At 45.2% G+C, this 22,723-nt stretch overlaps 1 protein-coding gene across 1 annotated transcript in view; it reads right to left on the bottom strand.

Annotated features, from left to right (window-relative positions):
• Nucleotides 1-22,223, bottom strand: part of LOC137414160 (ADP-ribosylation factor-like protein 6-interacting protein 1) — a 56,780-nt gene extending 34,557 nt beyond the window's left edge. The window contains exons 1-2 of the mRNA XM_068099650.2: nucleotides 21,994-22,223; nucleotides 2,543-2,676 (exon numbers count right to left, since the gene is read on the bottom strand). Of these exons, the coding sequence (XP_067955751.2) occupies nucleotides 2,543-2,676; nucleotides 21,994-22,035 (176 nt within the window). The 5' untranslated portion in view covers nucleotides 22,036-22,223. The remainder of the gene's footprint in view (nucleotides 1-2,542; nucleotides 2,677-21,993) is intronic.
• Between the last annotated feature and the right edge of the window lie 500 nt (nucleotides 22,224-22,723).

Consider the following 22,723-nt stretch of genomic DNA (forward strand, 5'->3'; position numbering starts at 1 on the left):
AATGTACAATGTGCGCTGAGTAGGTTCATCAAAAAAGTAGTTGTCTGAGAGGGTCATTAACCAGTGTGGCAGCTACATTCAAATGTAAGGTGTGCACATAGGGAGCTGCAGATGGAGGAAATGTTGAGTTGGATCTTGAAGACGGCATGAAGCTGGAAGGTGTGAAAACATTTTGCTACCTAGGAGACGTACTGAATGGAGAAGGTGGATCAGACTCGGCAACGGTTGCTCGAGTGAGATGTGCATGGAAGAAGTTTCGGGAACTGAGTGGCGTGCTGACGAGGAGGGGAGTGTCGTTGAAGCTGAAAGTTGCTGCATGTGTGAAGTGGGTAATGAACGTAGAGCAGCAACGAAGGCTGGGAAGGGTGGAAATGCGAATGGTTCGATGGATGTGCGGAGTATCGTTGAGCGAGAGGAAGACAAATGATGAATTGCGAAAGATGATGGGAATAGAGCCTGTGATGGATGCTGGGAAGAGGAACAGGTTGAGATGGTTTGATCATGGGTTGAGGAAGGATGAAAGTGACTGGTTGAGAAGAGTGACGGAAATGAATGTAGAAGGAAGTAGAGGACGGGGAAGACCGAGAAAGACTTGGCTAAATGTGGTGAAAAAAGAAATGCGGGCAAGGGGGTTAACAAGGGGAGATGCAGAAAATAGGTCAAAATGGAGAAGATTGTCATGGGGCCCACAAGGCTAACACCCACTTTAGCAGGAAAAATGGCCTTAAAATGCCTGTCGTTGTTGTATACAGTACTTGGAAAAAACTTCCATTTTGCAAGTAATCTCTATAAAGCAAAGATTTATGCCAAAAGATAAATTGATTTGGGTTCGATTAAACATCAAGCCAGAGACTATGTTACAACAAATAGCAGATCTGAAAAGGTAAGAACTGTCCACAAGGCAAGCACGGGTAACAAATGGGATCAGAACAAGGGATTCCACCCCACTCCTCCACAAACCCTCCAATTAACCTGTTTGTAGAATACGGTATACATGGAATACTATGAGCTCCCTTTCCAGTCAAATCTATATAAACGAGAACATTCATGGCAAACAAGGCTTTGTAGAATGGTATTGCTCAGCAAGAGGCTGAGGCAGGTGCTAACATCTGTGGAGATCTTTCCACTTTTCCAACAGGTCATTAGCCTTGATGTCATGAATCACCTTGCTTCTTTACTTCCACCACCGAAGATGGGCAGGGTTTATGTATTCACCTGTTTGTCCGTCTGAGCAGGATATCTCCGTTATGGTCGGATTTGGATGAATTTATTACCTCTGCCACCGAAGGTGGATGGAGGTAATGTTTTCACCCCTGAGTTTCACCCCTGACAAGACCGAATTGATTCGATTTTAGTCAAGATCTGAATATGAGAATTATTTAATTTTTAGCACACGTGGAACGAAGTTCAAGGGAGCTTTTGCGATGGCTTGTTGTTCGTCCTTCAGTCCGCCCGTCCTTCCTTGAAACTTCCGAAACGGCTGATGGGATTGCGACCAAATTTGGCACAAATTATATTTGTTGTGTTGTGACTAAAGGTTGTTCACAGCATTTAAAAAGTTGGGGTTTGAGGGGATTTACCAGGGTCAAAGTGGATCCAGGCTTGACCCCCCCAAGATAGGTATTTGCTTTCTTTTCTGAAACCACACACATTTTTGATGAAAATTGACCGCAACCACCACCCGTGATGTACCAAAGTTTTTTTTTTTCACGGGATTAAAAAAATTAGGGTCTTCGGAGGTAACTTGGTGGATGAGTTGGTGAGGTGACAAAAACAAGAAGATTAGATTTTGGTTCAGCTCCGAATCCAGATTTGGCCTATCAGTGGGATACAAAACACTGTTCAGCCTGGCGGATGTATGCGCTCTTCCGAGTGCCGTTCTAGTTACATTTTAGTTCAGGTCCGGATGCAGATCTGGCCTATCAGTGGGATACAAAATGCAAAATATTCAGCCTAGCGGAGGCATGCAGCCAAGAGCAAACATATTCATACGCGATGTACCTACACAGCGCTGTTATCGTTCATCTTCACACCCTTTTCTACCATCTGCCAGCTGTTCACCCTTTGCAGGTAATTTCAGCATCTACAAACTTATTCAGAAACCCGCACATTGTTTTACCGGGTCTGATAGAATGGCTTCAAGGTACGGACACTCACCTCAGTCGTTTTGTCTGGGATCCAATTTTGGCCCAGCTAAAAACCATCACCCTGGTGCCTCGTTGGCAGGGGGAGCAGGCATAGGTGTGTGTGCCATCCTTCGGATGGACGTTAAACTGGACTTCCCATCTGCCGACATTTGTGGTGGACGTGAAATATTCCACTATCCTTCAGGAAGAGTAGGCAAGGTATTGCCGGCAAACTTAACAAATCACAAATTCCTTCCCCAAACCTACAGTGGACAATTCCAAAGAAGCACAGCTGGACGCCAAAGCAACTGATATTATTCGCAGACTCTTTTACCAAGTTAGTGTCACTGCCCACTTTCACCCTCCTCCCCTCCCCACCCCACCCAACCAACCAGCCCCAGCAAAGAGGTACACACATAAATGTAATTGAGACAACGCCAAGCAGCAGAGCAGGGTAGTACATCTTCTCCCAGCACAGGAAGCGATCTGTAGTGAGAATGGCTGCCCTCCATCCATGCAGCTTTTCCTTGAGCACATCAGTCTCCTCCGCCTGCAAAGCAAAGTTCAGGAGCTCAGAGCTATAATGCACACATAGGCGATGGTGTGAAGGGAGTACAAAAAAAAAATCCATCATGCAAACTTAGAAGTGCTGCAAATCCATATTCTAGAACAAGATGCCATGCCAAACAAATGAAGAGTGGTTTGCATTGATGACCCTTCAAGTCTTCCTCCTTCATGCTTCCCCAGAAACTCCAGGATGCACATATTCTTTTACCAACTGCCTCCTGGTTATACTCCACAAATATAAGCTTACTGCACATCTCAACTCTTTCGTTCCTCTTTTCTGTCTTCCTGAGCCTGTTCTTTTCCTTGCAGGGACCCAAGTTGGCAGGATGTCACAATCTCCAGGCATCCGCTATCACTTCCCACAACATTTTCCAACCCCATGAAACCCCTTTCCCCCATGCAGATTAGTGAGTTTCCTACCCTCATTTTGCCTGATAATCAAACTTTTACACCATAGTCAGTAGGTTGTCTTTTTGTATCAACGGCCCTCCCCCACTTACCCTCCCCCCCACCCTCCTCCTCCCCCACCTATCCTCCCCCTCCCCCCCACCCTCCTCCTCCCCCATTCTCCCCACTCTTCCACGAGCCTAGATATTTGCAGGAACTCAACACTTACAATATGTCTTTCGATCCAGACAAATCTCACTCGCTTTCTCTCTCTCCATGAAAGGACCTGCTGGAAAACCCTCCTATCTACTTACTTACTTCCTTAATCTACTTGAGGAAGTTCAGTCATTCAAACTCCTGGGTCTCACTACCAGCCATGATCTTTCTTGGGCAAACCACATTTCAAAATTGGCCTCCAAAGCCAGCCGCCGACTGGGCATCCTCCATCGTACAACATCCTTCCTTGGCAGACCTGAACCCCTATCCACCTACAAGGCTTTCATCTGCAGATTCATTGAGTTCCCCTCTTGGGGAATGCTCTCCCCTCTGGGCTGGCTCCCCTGCCTCAACCTGTTCAGCTTAATGCCATGGTAACCAAGGCCTTTAAGATTTTTGGAATCTCCAACGATGAAGCTGAGTTTATGGGCTTATCACTTTACCAATGCAGACAGCTCGGCGATCTCTGCCTTCGCCCACCTCATTTCTGGTCTTGCACCGTCTGCTCTTTCCATGCTTTGTCACTCACACGGTCCACCATCTTTGCTCTGTTGCTTGCAGGGTTCCCCCCCCCCCAATCAACGCAATTCCGGTGAAACCATCTGAACCCAGAATCACCGCTCACCTCCACTCACATGTTCCTCTTTTTTTTCCCCCACCTGTGGAATCACATTCCACATTCTCTTCAATCTCACCCTTCCCTCCAGGTCTTCAAGACAGCTGTTCACCACCATCTCAGGCCATCCCCAATCCAAAACCATGACATTTTCTACCCTCATTAACCACCCAAATCCCTCCTCCTTCCAATTTTCCCACCTTGGGGTTTCCTTCTGTGTCCATCTTGTCCACCCCCATGCAGCCACTGTATCCAAATAGTCCACCCCATGCATGTGGGTTTTGTGGACTGTTTTTGTCCGTTATGTCCTGATCCGTTCAGTGTACTAGCTCTTCCACAAGCCTCAACTACATTCAAAAATAAAAACGCATCCTGAAAAAAATAAAAATAATATATATAAAACAGTGTGTGTGTGTGTGTGTGTGTGTGTGTGTGTGTGTGTGTGTGTGTGTGTGTGTGTGTGTGTGTGTGTGTGTGTGTGTGTAATGTTACCGATAGACTCCTAAACGGAGAGGCTCACGTGCTTGATATTTGGCATAGACATGGCCATTGAGCCTGGGAAGAACATGGCCTACCTCAAAATATTTGAGATCCATATTTTTATTCATATTTACCTCAGCGCATTTCAGCGAGGAATATTATACACGGAATCCGAGCCGGTGGCAGGGCAGCGCGCTGATTCGTTCAGAGCGATCACGTGATGTTCCATCCCCGCCGCCAGACCATTGAACGGAAAATATATCGAATCGATGACCATTGCCATTCACACCACATAGGTGGAGATGCAGCTACCGGGCGCCATCTTGGTTGGCACTCGATGCTGGGTGATGGTGATTTCCGTCACACGTTTGCACGTAATTCAGAGCGAAAAGCGATTGCGTTTTTTCATCTTTTGTGCGATCGTGTTGTGTCGATTTTGTGCGATATGAATTAAACGTCTTTGAAACAGCTGTGAAACGTCTTTCCACAACCCTTCCGTAACTGATTGGAGCAGTTTATTGCTGCTCAAAATGGCATTTTAACAGTTGTCTGGCTTTTAAAATCTGGGACACGTTCAAAACAAACGAGATCCGCGAAGCGAGTTGGTCGAGTTGTGCTAACCAAGATAGCGACACGGCGGCTACACTTTTCACGGAGTATGAGTGTTCTATATATTCTCAATTCAGTGCGCCAGACTCGCTCATGTACTTGATTTGTGGCATAGACATGGCCATTGGGCCTTTACGGTGTAATTTGTGCGAGGCTTTTGTCCGAGAGCTTGAGTCGAGAGGGCGAATGTACGGGTCTCCCTTCCCCCGCCCAGCAACGCCGGTACTGGAGGGCGTCACAGGATCGGTGAGTCTCCAAAATCCGCTTCGTGCTGTTGTCGCGAAGATGCAGGACGATGTCGCGATTGTTGTGCTGCTCTCCTACCATGAGAACTGCAACGTCATTGTTGACTGGCCCTCCCCTTCCTCCCCTCCCCTCCCCTTCCCCATCTCCTCCCCTCCCCCCCCCCCCCCCCCCGTTCCCCTCCCCCACCCGGCAATGCCGGGTACTTCTGCTAGTAATAAATAAAAGCATCGTAATGTAGGCACATCAGACAGAGGGCACAACATTTTGAACACAATGACAATAGGCACACCACAACTCAACTACCTCTTGACGCACCATGACCACCATTCACAGAGGGAAATCAGGCCAGTGGGAGACGCTGGATAGCAGAGACCTCATGAAGGGGATAGCTGACATAACCAAACAGGCAGCACAGGGAAGACAGGGCAAGCGTTATGTTCAGTGACAAGTCCAAGTTTCTCTTTGAAAGACAGGATGGCCGTGCACGGGTCTACAGAAGATGCAATAAGCGATACGTCTCCGTCTGTACAGAACGCCAAAAAATTGACATGGAAGCGTCATGATGTGGGGTGGCAAATTGCTGAAACCTTTCATCCAAACTTGATCCGTATGCATGGCAATGAATGTGATGGCAGATCGACACATTTACGAGATCGTGCAGCAACAGGTGTTGCCTACCTTTGAACATGGTCCAGGAATCGTCTTCATACACGACAATACTCCTGGTCACATGGCCATTCAAACAACGTTCTTAGTAATGCCAACATTAAATGTCATGACACCCTGGCCTACCATCTCGCCAAATTTAAATCCATTCGAACATCTCGGATATAATCGATCGCCACGTTTGAACCTTGCCCAGACAGCCACAGACCGTTAACGAGCTGGAACATGAGACGATTTGGGCATGGAATGCCATTCCCGAGGCTGAGATTTGAGTGATCGTACGTGGTCAATGTAATGAAGGTGCAATTCAGCGATTCCTGCCGCAGATGGACAAACCAGTTATCGAGATTGTTGCTTCCACATTGGATCCCGATGTGAAAACATTTGCTGCAACACAGCATTACATGATTAGGCCACAATTAAATGAACATGTAATTACTTAGCATTTAACTGGCAGAGGTTTGTACCTCATCTGTCCCATAATGTTACATAAATAAATTGCACAAAACAATCACGAGTTTGATTTGTTTAGGCCTCTGATGAAGTCGCTGGAGGTGTTATGTTTTAAGGTTGCCCGGCCGGCTGTCCATCTGATCGGTTTTCGTTACCGCGATAACAGAGAACGGCTGAAGAGATCAGTCAAACTTGGTGCAAGTATGCATAATGATGTAAAGATGAACAGATTAGATTATGGGGTCATGAGGTCAAAGGCCAAAGGTCATGTTAGGTCAAAATCCTGTTACCGCAGATAACTTGTGAACCAGTGATGGGATTCTGACCACATTTAGTACACTTATGCATAATGACGCAAAGACGAACAGATTAGATTTTGAGGTCAAGAGGTCAAAGGTCAGAGTTCCTGTTAGGTAATATTTTTGTTACCAAGCTTAGTTGTGAACCAGTGATGGGAATTTGACCAAACTTAGTAAAAGTATATATTATGATGAAAAGAACCCGATTCGATTTCGGCTACAAAGGTCAGAGGTCATGTTAGGTAAAAATTGTGAAACTTGAGAACAGCTGAAGGGATTTAAATCAAACTTGGTACATGTAGGTATAATGATGCAATAGTTTGGGCGGAAGCATAACTATCGGTCGACATCGCGATGTGGAAGAGTGCCATTCTAGTTAGCTCACCTACAACGAAGTTCAGGGGAGCTTATATGATGGCGCATCGTCCGTCCGTCCGTCAGTCAACACTTGAAACTTCTCTGAAACCGCTGATGGTATTGCGACCAAATTTGGCACAAATGATATTTGTTGTGTTGTGACTAAAATTTGTTCACGGCATATAAATAAATTGGGATCCATGGGGGTCCACCGGGGGCCAAAGTGGATCCAGGTTTGACCCCCCAAAATAGGATTTTGCTTTTTTCTCTGAAACTACACAGACTATTTCGCTGAAACTACCACAACCTTCATCACCAATGATGTACCAAAGTTTGTTCATGGCATTAAAAAAAACAAAAAAAACAATCTGCCTCTTTTGGGTCTACGGGGGAAGGGGGTAGGTCAAAGTGGGTCCTGGTTTAACCCCCCAAAATTGATATTTGCTTTCTTCTCTGAAACTACACAAATTATTTTGATGAAACTTCACCACAACCTTCACCACCCATGATATACCTTAAAAAAAAAAAAAAAAAAAAAAAAAAAAAAAAAAAAAAATCTGCCCCATAGGGGTTTATGGGGGGCGGGGGAGGGGTATAATCCCTACAATTGTAATTAAATTCCCTACAATTACCTCAAAATCTTCCCTACAATTCTCAAGGTGTGCACTCCTAGATTTTGGGAGTTATGACTGTGCAGCAATGGGAGTGACAGACTGTGCAGCTGCTAACCTTGTACCCGTGACAGATTTTCTCATCTCAATCGATGACCTCGGGCATTTTCCAGACTCATGAGTCATTGTGTGGAGGGATGCTATAAATGCACCAAGTGGCTGGTAGCATAAATCCATAACTGAATAAACATCTGGCAGAGTGGGGTACTGTGAAACATGGCGGGGCACAGTGAAGCAAAGTGCATCGTTTCCTCTCAATAGTTCTTCATCTCTGGGGTTGTGCAGGAGAATGATGAAGGCATTTTGTTTGAAGCTTCGCAAGGACTTGGACTGTTAGCCCGAAACATTTCTGGAAACGGGGTCACTAAAGAAGACACTTACAAATACTACTACAGTGAAGTCAATGGTGCACCAACGCAAATCCCCATGCTTCCCAACCACAGCAAAGTTGAAAGATTTTTTTCAACATTTGACCTTTTGTCCCCACCCAGGGAGCAGAGCCAAAAATGACTACTCAAAAATGACCTTGCTTGTCATATGGCGATCATAATCAACTCTGGTGAATTTCTGCCCATCCATTTGAGAGATAGCGTGACCGACAGAGCCAATTACAATGTCCCCTCTGTCAATGGTAATGACCTTCAACACCAAAAGTGGACGTAGGTTATGTTTTTACCCGTGTTGGTGAACAGGATATCTCAAAAAACTGTGGACGGATCCAGCCAAAACTAGGTGGACACGTTGGGTGTGTGACAAGGACAAATTCATTCGATTTTGGTGAAAAGTTGAATCCAGATCGGATAATTTTTTAAGCGACTCTTCCCCATGGAGCGATAGGGATAAAACTGATGTATAACACGACATCTCAAAAAGTTATTGATGGATTCCTCTTCAATGTAGATTTTGTTGTCATCCTCATCTCTCCACCGTTATCACACATGGATGTCAGTACTGGAGCAACTTCATATTCGAGGCCACTTTTCAGACTGATGACTTCAAGATTGTTGCAATACCACAACTCGAGCAGAGATTAGATTGGTACCATGGACATCTGTTGTCCCTACTTTGATTTGATTTTTTTTTTTAAAGTTTTTTTTTTTGCAAACATGGTCACCATCTCCTTGTGCAAAGAGCCATGGAAACCTTGAGGCCGAGGCTGGTGTTGGCTTAACGGTTGGGGTGCTGGCTTGGGATCCTGAGTTTGATCTGGGATCGAGTTTGAATCCCGGTCGATCGTTGAATTAATGCCAAGGAGGTTGACTCAGCGTGTCATCCTTATGAGGTCGGCAAATTGGGTACCAGCTAACTGGTAATTGAGAACTGCATCAGCAGCAAGAGAAATGAAAACCAGGAGCCATAAGCTGCATACGAAACAACAACAACAACAACCTTGAGGCCAACTAGTTTTACGTTTCCATTCGGTCTCTCCCAATAGCTACCGACTTAGCATTCACCGACACGGCCTATTCTTGCAGTCACAATATTGATGCCATTTTTTTATTTATTTTTTTTGTATACTGAAGGCTCGTGAAAGAGCTAACATTTACTTCACAAACAAATCAACCAGACAAACAAAATATATAAAAAGTGGGAGCGGAAGACAAGATGGGGAGAGAAGGGGAAGCACACAAACACAACATTTGAGAGCAGGGAGATGTGTGGGAGGGAGAGGGCTTGGGGGGAGGAGGCGTGGGAAGGGGGGAATGATCCAGAGTGCCGATGGAAGGGTCTGTGTTCATCTGATTTTAGACACGATTTCATTTCTTGGATACAGTAACTTCTGGTTGGGATTGGCCTTCCTACATAGCAGTGATGTCCTTGACAAGTTTACTGCAGATGTGGAGTCTCAGACCCCATATGTTTAGTGCTCTGACCTTTACAGGTCATAATCTGTCAAGGAATCAAATAAACAGTAACTTGAGCAAAGTCGATGCACGCCATTGCAAATCCCCACACTTCCCAACAAAAGCAAAGTTGAAAGATGGCAAAAAGTTCCACCACAAATGACCCAATATCAGACTTGGAGTTCAAATTTTCTTTACCATTTTGATCCTCGTGGTGCAAGTGACAAACCCCCTGGGAATGAACCGTGGGTCAAACCCCCCCCCCCCAAAAACAGAAAAAAAAAACGCTACATACTTCATGCGTCACAACGGTGATTGCATATACAAAGTTTCATTTTAAAAAGTTTTAAAATGTGTGCATTTGCATTTTTCGGTATTTGACCGTTTGACCCCACCCGAAACTGCTCTTGCACCTTCTTGCCATGTGATCATAATTAGTCAGTTTCGTGAATTTTTGCGCAACTGTTGAGGAGACACCGTGACGGACAGACAGCTGATTACAATAGAGCTCCCGTTTTTATGGCCGAGCCCGTAGGGCAATGCCATCTAGAACAGCGTCTGTCTGTATGCCCCTCACAAACGTTCACCAATCTGAGCTGAAGATCGGGTCACATGACAGGGGGGCTCGTTTAGTAATTCTTAGTTTCATATTTTAATAAAAGGAAATACAAGTGAATCCTCTTGGATTGCGCTGAGGTTCGGGCTTGGAATTTCTAGGAGGAAGTATAATTTGTATGCAATGAAAGTACATGTAATATGGGATCGAGTAAGATCGAGTAAGCTTCACCAGTGCGTGTGCGCGAATTTACGTCACGTCGGCAGCGAGAAGGCGTTCCCCAACACGAACCAATCAGGAACTGCCACGCCCACTTATATGATCTCCGAATTCCTGTGACAGGAATTAGCGTTACACTGGCTGGAAGTCAATCGCTAAAGGCGCTTCCTCAGCGCCAATAACCTTTTGTGAAATGCTTTGGAGTCTAAGCGGGAATCATAAGGTAGGTAGAAGGTAGCTAGAAGGTTTCAGAAATTTCTCAATACAATTATGCTTTTGAAATGTGATACACGGATCTTGATCCCGAATCCAGAAGTGAAGAGATGGTTCCGTTGTTTGATATAATACATCAATACAATCTTAATTTAACATTATATTTTGATATACAGTATTAATACCATAGTATCAATTTGTGATTGTAATGATGAATGATGCTGTTTGGAATGAAGACAGAGAACGTGCTGTCAATATCCAACGTTTGACTGAAGGTGGCACAGGAATGTGGAATTTTTTTGGTTCATTGTTTGCCATTCCCCGTTTTTTTTTTTAAACCCAAGTCATTCACGAACCGGCTGTCCTTGCCTGAAATCTTTTTTTTTTTTAAATTCTTGCATTATTTTCTAACTAGTATCCCCACCCAGGTTAAACTACCCTCTTCAACGAAAGTATCAAACAAGCCCAGCTCCGCCAAAGTTAGACTTTCGGTCTTAGTTTTTTGGTTTTTATGCCTCCGCCGACAAAGTCGCTGGAAGCATTACGTTTTCGGGTCCGTCCATACGGGCTAAACCTCATTTTTCTCAGCAACCATATGTCCGATTGAGACAAAACTTTCAGGGTAGGAGTGACACCCATGCAGAATGTTTTTATGATAATTGTGATGTCATAGGTCACATGGTATGGCAACCATGTTGGATTAAAAGCAAACAATAAAAAATTCTCGGAAACTTCTGAATGGAAAAGTTGAAACTTGGCACATCATCAAGTACTCCCAATGGGGAACAAATTCATGATGACATCATAGGTGAAGTGGTACACCAGCCAAAAATGTTTATTTAAAAAAAAAAAACCCTTCTCGGAAACTGCTTCACCGATCGATGTGAAACCTGTCATGGCTGGTGAAAATGTGATACTTGAAAACAACTGAAGGGATTTAAATTAAACTTGTTTATTTTGAGGACAGTGACCGAGGGCATCTACCCATTGTGGGACTATGCGGAGGCACATTGGCGAGTCTCATTGTTCGTTTCTTAATTGAAAAAAAACAAACAAATAAATAAAAAAACATGTGGATAAGCATACATATAAAAATTGATGAACGTTTCAGACAGATCAATCCAATAAGAATAAGCATATTTGGCCGGTGTTTTTTGACATACCATAGTGCCAAGGTGCCAAGGAAGGTTCAACGAAAGCGGCCCGAAACAAAATAATACCCAAAGGCGACAAGACGTTACCTGGCAGATTCTTATTCAGCACAATGAAGTTGCAAAAACCCGGAAAAAAAAATATATATATATATATATATAATTACATATACATATATATATATATTGTTATGGATCTGTCGCCGGCCTTCTCCCCTTATCAAGGGGGGATTAACCCCCTTGCCTTTACTGACCTGGCGTGACCCGAGACCTATTATGTCCCTTCCGGACAGCGCAAAATAGGGTTTCGGGACCAAATTTTCACTCGTACCTAAGTACTCGCGCTGCCCTGGAAGCGAGGAAACAAGCCTCACACTAACCACGTGTGATGGTGATACGCCGAGCGGTTTGCATACATGTGATCCGCGCCGTTATAGTGGAACCTGATTGGAGCGATCTTATTCGTGCCACGCTTAGTCAATGGAGAAATCACGGGAACGATCGAATTCAGAAGAAAAGGAAGAACAAGGATTTAATGATTATTGCACGTATTTACAGTTCAGGACGAAGAGACACAGGGAAATCCTTATACAGTCTTATTCTTAATACCCAAGGACAACGGGCCCGTCTGACACACTCACGTCACACGGGGATTGCAGATGGGCAGGATGATGTTCAGGCCAAACGCGCCGGCTTGGTCGTCCAGGAACGGCCCCGTCCGGCTCTCCTCGGTCACAGCACGTCCTGCGATGATGGAGGTAGGCGAAGACAAGGCCACACCGCGCGTCTCTCAAGCAAGGGTGATATATCGGGGCGAACGGCAGGGACGGCTTTTATGGCAAAAGGCGGTTACGCAGCTTCGTTCACTCGCTTGGCTGAACCGCGCAAGTTGGTTATAAACGCCCTGGCTGCGCCCATGTATCTCCAGCGATAGTCAAGTTCATACGGTGTGAGTGACGCAGATCCTCTTCAAGTCCTCTTTGCCACACGTCCCCCTCTGCGAGTCCTCTGCCACTGCCGTGTGCACGCGAGTCCTCTTGAGGGCTTTTCGCATCGGGTTATATAGCCCCACCCCGCAAGCCTTCTGGAACTCACCAGACTCTTCTCACCACGCCCTCTGACGCAACCACCTCGGAGCCCTGATTGGCGGCTCATGCTTACCGTCATCGCCTCGCCGCTCTGCCTCGACTCCACCCCGACCTCAACGCCGGCCCCACCCTTTTAGGCCTACCTCGTGTTAACTCAACTAGTGAGCGAGCAAAGGGCAGCAAAATGGAGTGCGCCTGTAAAGGTGGAATGGTTTGCCGAAGTAGGACCTATTCTGTCTTTACACACCGCAGGATTAACACTGGAAGGGGCCTACTCTCACACATACTAAGACATAACTATAATACAAACGAGGCTACATGTTGCACGTGTGACTATCTATGGGGGGGGCAAACCTTTAACCTTTATTAAGCTCACTGTACAAATCTCAAAACCGTAGCAATATATATATAAAATATACACATATATAAAACAAGAACAAAAGTCCAACAGCGGCATAGCCGGAATTGTAAAGTTGCATTGTAATTGTAAAATTATAAACCACAAACAAATATGATTAGCTTTTTTAAGTCGCTAATGCCGTTTATAAAATTAAACAAAGAAATTTGGAGGAATCCCGACATCCGTGAGGTAAGTTTTACTTCCAGAGCTGAGGGAATATCTACTGGAATCTATATACCCAAGGGTTGGGTTAATATCAAGCTATCAAAAAACGAGGCGAATTCCTTACTTCCACCGCTGTAAGTCCGTACACCGTTTATCATGGAATCATGAACCAAACACCGCTTCAATCTATTAACTTTCCATTCACGACATTGGGATTAAAATATTGTGGTTATTTTACTATATTATTATTACAAAAACGATACGACTGAAATGATACACTACTGCATTAAAAAAAACCTGGACTTAATTTGTCCGAAGCGGCCCGAAGGTGAGGCATAAAGCCCAAGGCCTATATGTATCGTATTGATGGAAGAGCCATAACGCCGATGCTTTTGATATTTGATGGTCATTTTAACAATCGGTTTGTTTGTGCTTCACACCGAATGACAAGTATAAAGGTAGAGCATGGCAATTGTGATATATGTCAGGGTCGACGATATGTTCGGCCTGAACGGCATAGGAATCAAAATGGCGGAGTGTGGAGTCAGCAGCTGCACCACCACAATGACATCAGACGCAACGACATCAGACGCAACGACATCAGACGCAACGACATCAGACGCAACGACATCAGACGCAATGACATCAGACGCAACGACATCAGACGCAACGACATCAGACGTAATGACATCACCCTGTCATGTGACCAGATCCTCAGCTCTGATTGGTATACGTTTGAGGGGACATATACATACGGACGGACAAACAGTGTTCTAGATGGCTTTGCCCAATGGGTTAGGTCGTAAAATTGCACGGATCCTAAAACATACTTCATGAAAATAAAAATTGCATTTAGCACCTGTAGTAAAAGAGCAATCAGAGATTGCAGATTTTTTTTTTTTTAAATGTATACAAGATCGAGGCTCGTGGAGGAGCCAACATGAATCACACAAAAAGTCAAACCGACACATAAAACACAAAATAAGGGGAGCGGTAGACAAGATGGGGATAGAGGGGGAAGGACACAAACAACATTTGAGAGCAGGGACATCGAGAGAAATGTGGGAGGGAGGGCTTGGGGGGGGGGGGGGGAGGTGGGAGAGGTGTAAAACATATGGACCCTGCAAGGACTTCCAGGAAACTGGTTGGAATTTCAAAAAAGTGTATCTGGGGTGAATTAGCAGGGGTAGAAAAGATCAAGGTTTTGGATGGGGGAAGATAAGAGATGGTGGTGAACAGCTGTTTTAAAGACCTGGAGGGAGGAGTGGGATTGAAGGGAGTGGGGGAGTTCGTTCCAGATGCGGGAAAAAAGGGGAATGAAAGAGTGAAGGTGAGCAGAGAGCCTAGATTTTGGCAGTTTAACCATAAGAGAGTTGCTGGCAGATCTTGTGCGACCTGTAGGAATTTTTGGGGGACAGAGCACAGAGAGCGCTGGGGGAACAAGGCTGGAGAGGAGTCGGTGGAAGACAGAAAGACCACCAACCTGCCTGCATGAGTGAGTGAGTGTGAAAGGCCCTCGGAGTTAGCTTCATCACAGGACATTCCAATGATTCTGAAAGCTTTGGTTTCAACAGCGTGAAGCCGAGCTAGGTGTGAGGCAGGAGCACCGACCGGCCCAGAGGGGAGAACAGTATTCCATTGAGCTTCGGATGAAAGCCTTGTATGTGGTGAGGAGCTCAGGTGTGTCAAGGAAGGACTTTGCACGACGGAGGATGTGCAGTCAGCGACTGGCTTTGGAGGCCGGGTTGGAAATGAGGTTTTCCCAAGAAAGATCATGGCAGATAGTGAGACCCAAATACTTGAGCGACAGAACTTCTTGGAGAGGATTGTTGAGAAAGTAGATGGGAGGGTTTTCCAGTCGGTCTTTTCGGAGAGACATACAGACTTGGCATTTATTATGGAATATTTTTTTTGTGGGGGTGAACTTACTTTTCAAGATGTCTTAGAACCAAAAGTTCATTGGAATTATGTTGAAATTATTCTAGATTTTGTTAATGTGACCTTTAAAAGAAACAAAAACCACATTTGACATTTCGAAACAAATAAATTGATCCTTGAAAGTGATGTAAACTGATATCGAACTCAATTCATGGACAGTACTGTGTTAAACCTCTGTACGTTTTCCAGAAGTATCTGTTTATTTTGCACATTAGCCAAATTTTTTTTTTAACAAAAACAAAAGTTAAATTACGACTGGGATTACGGACAGTAAAATTACAGTTCAGTACTTCGTGTAACCCCCACGAGCATTCAGGAGAGCACGTACACGTTGACGCATGATGTTCACGAGATTTGCCAAGGTTTGGACAGGAATCGCTTGCCATGCAGTGACAATAGCCTGCTGCAATTCACGCACAGAGGTCGGCTGCTGGTCTAAGTGGTCGATTGGACGCGTTAATTCTGCCCACAAGTTCTCTATCGGATTCATATCCGGGGACATGGCAGGCCACTCCATATGCTCTACACCATGGTCAGCAAGAAAGTGTTGGATCATGCAAGCACGATGAGGCCGTGCATTGTCATCTTGGAAGACAAAGTTTCCTCGAAAGGCTGCACGAGCAAACGGAAGCAATGTTTCTTCAAGAATGGCCCTGTACTTAAATTGGTTCAGGTTTCCATTCAGAACAACCAGATCAGTTTTGCCCCCTGCATGAAAAGGTCACCCCACCACCTCCAGCTTGGACTCTTGGCACAATACAATCTTTGTTGAAGGCTTCATGCACTTGTCTGCACACTCGGACGTGGCCATCTTGACTCGTCACTGAAGATCACGCGATTCCAGTGTCCTGGCTGCCATTGACGGTGCTCTCTGGCCCACTGCAATCGGCGCTGGCGGTGTTGTCTGGTCAGGCGTGGCTTTCTCAGGGGACGCCTGGCACGATAGGCTGCTTGAACCAGTCGTTGGTTGACTAGCCTTCTGGATACAGGCACATTTGTCAGTTGCTGCCACTCAGCCCTAAGCCGATTAGCTGACTTGGTACGGCCATTGCGGACTAACCGGTGCAGCTGGCGATCATCCCTCCTTGTGGTTCTGCGGGGACGTCCTGGCCTTGGTATTGGAGTAGGGACACCCCTCTGAGCATTTCGTTTCAGGATCTTTGACACCTGACCTTGAGTGATGCCATACTGCCGAGCAATAGCACGCTGTTTCATGCCATAATTTCGTAAAGCCACCACTCCATGACAAACAGCATTGTCGAGTTGATAGACCATCTCCAGAGGAAGCGGCAATAACTTTTGGAGACGTGCAGCAGTTGTTTTCCACCAATACAGAACGCAACAACCCTTGTATACCCGACTGTGAAGCCAATCGTCAAATGCACCTGTCCGTACATTTTGCCACGCCACCTGTGATATAATCCTGTTGTTGACTTCTCGCTGCGACAGACAATCAGTGACATGGTTCTTTTCACAAATAAATCACCAAAGTGTAAAAGAAACTCATCAGATTGATATACTGAGTTAAGAAAGTAAACCCAAGTCAAGAAAAAAAACAAAACCATATTAAATGCCAAGTCTGTAGTGAGAGTGTGAGATTTGTCAGGATTGAAAGACATGTTCCACTTGTTTGACCAGTCTGATTTTGTCTCGGTCTGCAGAGAGTGAGGAGGCTGCAGACTGCCGATGTGAGGGATGAGGAATGGAGCGGCAGAGAGTGGAGTCATCAGCAAATAGATAGAGAGGATTTTCCAGAGAGTCGGAGAGATCATTGATGAAGACCAGAAATAGCACAGGGCCCAGAACACGACCTTGGGGAGCTCCAGCCAGAACAGGAAGGGGAGATGAGAGAAATCCATTCAGGGCCACACGTTGCCTTCGACCCGAGAGGAATCGGAGCTCACCAGGACTTGCAGATGCTCACCAGGACTTGTCTTGTGTAGTTGTGTGGTATGGAGATGACGTATTAATGATGTAAGCTTATGTTCAGAAAGCAGAGAGTTATATTTTATTAATTCATGCTGCAGCCACATTAATTTTTTTACAGACTGTGTACATATTTTATAGATGCATTTGTGTTCAAAATACACACTTTGTGTGTGTTCCGTCCCTCGGATTGACATTAAACTGGGTGTCCCATGTACCGACATCAGTTGGTGGACGTTAAAGACACCACGGTGTCCTTCGTGATGAGTCGGCGAGCTAGAGCCGACACCCTGAACAAATTACAAATTCCTGCATTCACCTACAGGGGGAAATCGCAGCAGCAGCACACCCATGCCCTTTAAAAATAGAAAAACAAAAAACAAAAGCAAACCACGAATTAATGGGAAACACGCGACAAATGCAACGGTGTATTATATGAAGCACTTGCAAGAAAGCAAGCAAAACAGAGTTCCCATAGATGGAAACCAGGTATGGCTATACAGATAACCAAGGAACAGTGTGCACAAGACCGACAACACGTGATAAGAAGCACATACCAGCAGGAAACGAGAAGTTTGTCTTGTACTGCCGCCTCCCAAATATATATCAATTTGGCCAAGAGCCTGGCCGAGAACACACAATGCCAAGAAAGGTGAAGCAAGCAGGTCACAGAGGCTCGAAACAGAGCAGGGAGGCACACCCTATGACATGATGAAAGGTTTGCTACATGCCAAGAGAAACTCGTACATGGAGAGGATTTGAAAACCTTCACCATTTAGAGGACCCATGATGGGCTTTTCTCATGAACTTTGAGGAAAAAGCTCAGTCAAAAAAATTATATAGAAATATATACATTTAAATCAAAGGAATCCTACTATCCTGAAAACTCACTGTTCACGTGACAAAAAGAGGACATTTGGTGAAAGGCTACTTGGGGTTTGGGAGGAGGAGGGGGGAAGGTAGTTAAAGAGAATAGAGGTTCATGAACCGGAGCAAAAAATTAAATTGATACATATGGGAAAGTTACACGCCCAGACTGGGAATCGAACCCCAGTCCTTTGGAAAACCGTACTAGTGCTCTGCCATCTGAGCCATCTGGGCGATCCTGACTGAGCATACAATTTTCCCACACATATATATAAATTTCATTATTTAATCCTGTTCATTACCGTAATTGCTTCACTGCACCCCCAGTGGTGTTTATAATAGAGGACATGGTTTTGTCCCCCCCATTCGAAGAGGATGCTCTCGTGTTCAGGCCGTTGGTGCTCCTATGGTTGGCAGTGAGTGCACCGGCAGCATTGACGGAAAGAGAGTGGCAATCATATGAATGAATGAATGAATGAATGAATGAATGATAGTTTTTAAGGCCATTTTTCCCCGCTAGAGCAGGGGTAGAGCACTGCCCCTAATGTGCGAATCCCCATTCCCAAACCCAACCAATCGCCAGAGCATGCCTTGCAGGCCCCATGACAATCATGGTTCCCTGTTTGAGGCAATGTTTTTATGGCCAGATGCCCTTCCTGACGCCAACCCTTAGTCGCCTCTTTCGATGCGCAGGGATACGGTGTACCTATTCTAAATCTGGGTACACACCAGGATCATTCATCCCAGCATGCTGGTACTCAATTTGGCGACCTCGGAAGGATGACAGGCTGAGTCAACCTCCCTGGCGTTAATTCAGCAATTGACCGGGATTCGACTCAGCATCCTCGGATCCCAAGCCTGCACCCTAACCGCTAAGCCAACACCAGGCCTAACTGCTAAGCCAACCAGTGGCAATCATATGCGTGGGAATATTGCATGCTCGGTCAGGGTCACAAAGGTAGCTCAGATGGCAGAGCACTGGTATGGTTTTCCAGATGACCAGGGTTCGATTCCTGGTACAGGCATGTACTTTTCCCACATATATCAATTTAAGAATAAAGAGAAGCAGGGTAGTGAGAATGCAAACCCCAGGGCCAATGACAAGCTCTCACCACCTGAATTAAGGCAAATGGGTGAACTTGTGGAAAAACCAACCGAGGTGGGAGGGGGATGGGGGACGGGGAGGGGGAAGGGGCAGGGGAGGAGGGGTAAGGGGAGGGCGATCGGACAACAGGGCAAATTGGTTTGAATTGTAGTGAATGTCCGTTTCTACAAGGTAGAGTCAGTTCTGTAGTTTGTCTAAGCATTAGCATGAAAAAAGGGGCACAATATTCCTCCAAAATCAGCATGTTGACCGGTAAGAGCCGAAGGAAGTTACAATAACTGCCTTCCAGCTGTTGTACAGCGTATCCACCCAAGCCTTCAAAAGTAGGTGGTGCATCCCCATCTCACGTCATATTCCCCAGGCCTTTCCCTACCCACATTCTTCTTTCCTATGCAGCACAAAGCTGCAGGATAGCACGGTGGGCCGAGGCTCGCATATTGTCAGCTCGGTCTTAGACAAGCCGAGTTCTTGAACATTTTTTTTTTTAAAGATACCAGAATAAAATATCGATGAAGCCCTCAAATATGTCCTATGTCATAGAGAAGAAGAAAAGAAAGAAAAAAAAAAAACTCAAAATGCACAGCACGCAAGGTCATATTTTACAGAAACGATGAAAATTGTATTCATATATTACAAACCAAACAAGGTGGAAACAATGACAAGTAAGCTCCCCATTCAGCCACAACGTCCCAACATTTTCACTCTTCCTATTCATCCTACTGTTACGTGCTCCTCCCCGACCCCCTGGTCACGGTGTACCTCTGAGCCCTGAGAGGAGTCACGGCAGAAAAATGTGTTATTCTGTATGTCAAAGATCAATGGGGAAGCCACCCCAATTGTTACTCACAAACAAATATTGTATTACGATCACACAATAATAACAGTACAACAATAATAGTAATCAAAAGTACAATCAATATGTCCTATGATGGTACCATCAGTTTTGTAATATATAACTCACTGTGCTCCAAGTGAGTGAAACAAGAACATCCCCAATGTCTCTTATTCCCGGCTTCAAACCAAATTTGATTCGCTCCAGCGATCGCGAGATCGATGTCCAATCGAGTGCGCGCGCTCTGTCTCTCTCTGTCTCTCTCTGTCTCTCTCTGTCTCTCTCTGTCTCTCTCTGTCTCTCTCTGTCTCTCTCTGTCTCTCTGGTCGAAACGAGACGAAACTGTGAGCGAAGCGCAAGTTCTGCGCGAGTCAAAATGGCCGACGGCCCGGTAGCGTGGCGCAACGGCACGACGATGATTCTCTCCTGAATCGATCGCAAAACCTGACACGCAGGTTAATCTGTCACAGCGATAACCACTCTGTCGCAGGAATCCCTTTCCTGGGAAACCCGAAAGTTCGCTGGTGACTGTTGTTCGCCAACGTTCGCTCCAAACCGCAAATAGCTCGGCTCCTTGTCCGACTCACTCGCTCCGCCTTCTTTTCTCCTTCCTCTTCGTCGTCCGGTTCCCGATCCGGTTTCCGATTTCTTTTAACACTAACTTTTTCACCTTTTGAAAACAGTTCATAAACAATAAACCTTTTGAAAACAATAATAGTACAGAGAATCAGAAATATTTCAAGTGGATGAAAACCACCACAACAGAAGTGACGAATCCGTAACACTACACACTGCTACATTCCATCCTTGCTCATTATATTTTGTTAAAGAGCCTCTCTGCCCTTCCAAGAGTTTCCATCCCAATCCCCAACACCAACCCAATCCCCATTCCCAACCAGATCCCCATTCCCAATCCCCAACCAAACCAAACCACCATTCCCAATCAAATCCCCATTCCCATCACCAACCCCAACCAAATCCCCATTCAGATTCCCAACCTCAAACCCAACCATATCCAACCAAATCCCCATTCCCAATCAAATCCCCATTCCCCATCCCCAACTAAATGCACATTCCCAACCAAATCCCCATTCCCATCCAAATCCCCATTCCCATCCAAATCCCCATTCTCATCCAAATCCCCATTCCCAACCAGGTCCCCATCCCCAACCAAATCCCCATTCCCATTTGCATCCCCATCCCCATCCAAATCCCCATTCCCATCTGCATCTGCATCCCCAACAAAATCCCCATTCCCATCTGCATCCCCAACCAAATCCCCATCCTCATTCCCAAGCAAATCCCCATTTCCATTCCCAAGCAAATCCCCATTTCCATTCCCAAGCAAATCCCCATTTCCATTCCCAAGCAAATCCCCATTTCCATTCCCAAGCAAATCCCCATTCCCAAGCAAATCCCCATTTCCATTCCCAACCAAATCCCCATTTCCATCCCCAACCAAATCCCCATTTCCATCCCCAACCAAATCCCCATTTCCATTCCCAACCAAATCCCCATTTCCATTCCCAACCAAACCCCAATACTCATCCCAATACTTATCCCCAAAACTCATCCCAATACTTATCCCCAATACTCATCCCAATACTTATCCCCAACCAAATCCCAATACTTATGCCCAATACTTATGCCCAATCGTCATCCCAATACGCATCCCAATACGCATCCCAATACGCATCCCAATACTCATCCCAATACTCATCCCAATACTCATCCCAATACCATTTTAATACTGGTTTTGCTGGCGCTCGGGATCGTCCACCATATTCGAACCAATAAAAACAAGCTGGTCAGAGGAAATCGGTCACCATCGACGTCATACATTTCAACACACATGCTGCACTATATTACAGGACAAATGATAAACAACACGCACAAAGCACCATTTTAATAATCACCAAACAAGGGAAAAACAATGAAAATTATTAACAAAACATTCAAACCGCCCCCAGAACACGGAAACCGTTAAATAAATTACCTTCTGACTCGACGTCCTGTGATCCACGCCCGTGGCTGACATCCTTATTCAACAGCTCCTTCAGATAAGATGACGGGAGGAAAATAACACAAGAGAGATAAAACCTCAACAAAAACCTCAACCAGCTCCAACGGTGACGAGATCGCCCCTCCTTATTGCGCAGGCGCAACAAAGCCTCCAATCGGATTTAAGTTACAGATGGCACTCTTCTTCTTCTTCTTCTTGAAACTGACGAGAACAAAAATACTGTATTAAATGTGCGAAATATTCGAGGTCTATTTGAGGAAACGATTTCGGAATACATCTCAATTATTTTTCTTCCTTGTTTTTTGTCAGGACAAGATAACATCGTAGATGAAAACATTTCATCGTTATTTACGGTACCGTAATGCATTTAGTTAAAGGATGCTTGTAATATTGCTAGCTCAACATATAATTTCTCCCTTTTACCCCCTCGGGGAGTTTTCGAGGCTCTTGCCAGTCAAATTTACACCAAAAAGCGAAAAAATTTAAAAGTGTAAGAACATGAGTTATAAAAGTTATACGTGGTTAATTTTCAAAGAAATTGCCAAAATAGCCGTTCGGACCATCGTGACCACATCACATCCCAATACTCCAATGAAAGCGATTAAATGTATTGCCTGCGTTCTGCAGTGCAGTTTTACGTTAAATATTCTCAGGATACAGACATGGAATTTCAGCACGGGATGACGTCATTCGGTATCGTCAA

This window comes from Myxine glutinosa, chromosome 3 (genome assembly GCF_964187855.1).
Source record: "Myxine glutinosa chromosome 3, kmMyxGlut1.1, whole genome shotgun sequence".
Lineage (NCBI taxonomy): Eukaryota > Metazoa > Chordata > Myxini > Myxiniformes > Myxinidae > Myxine > Myxine glutinosa.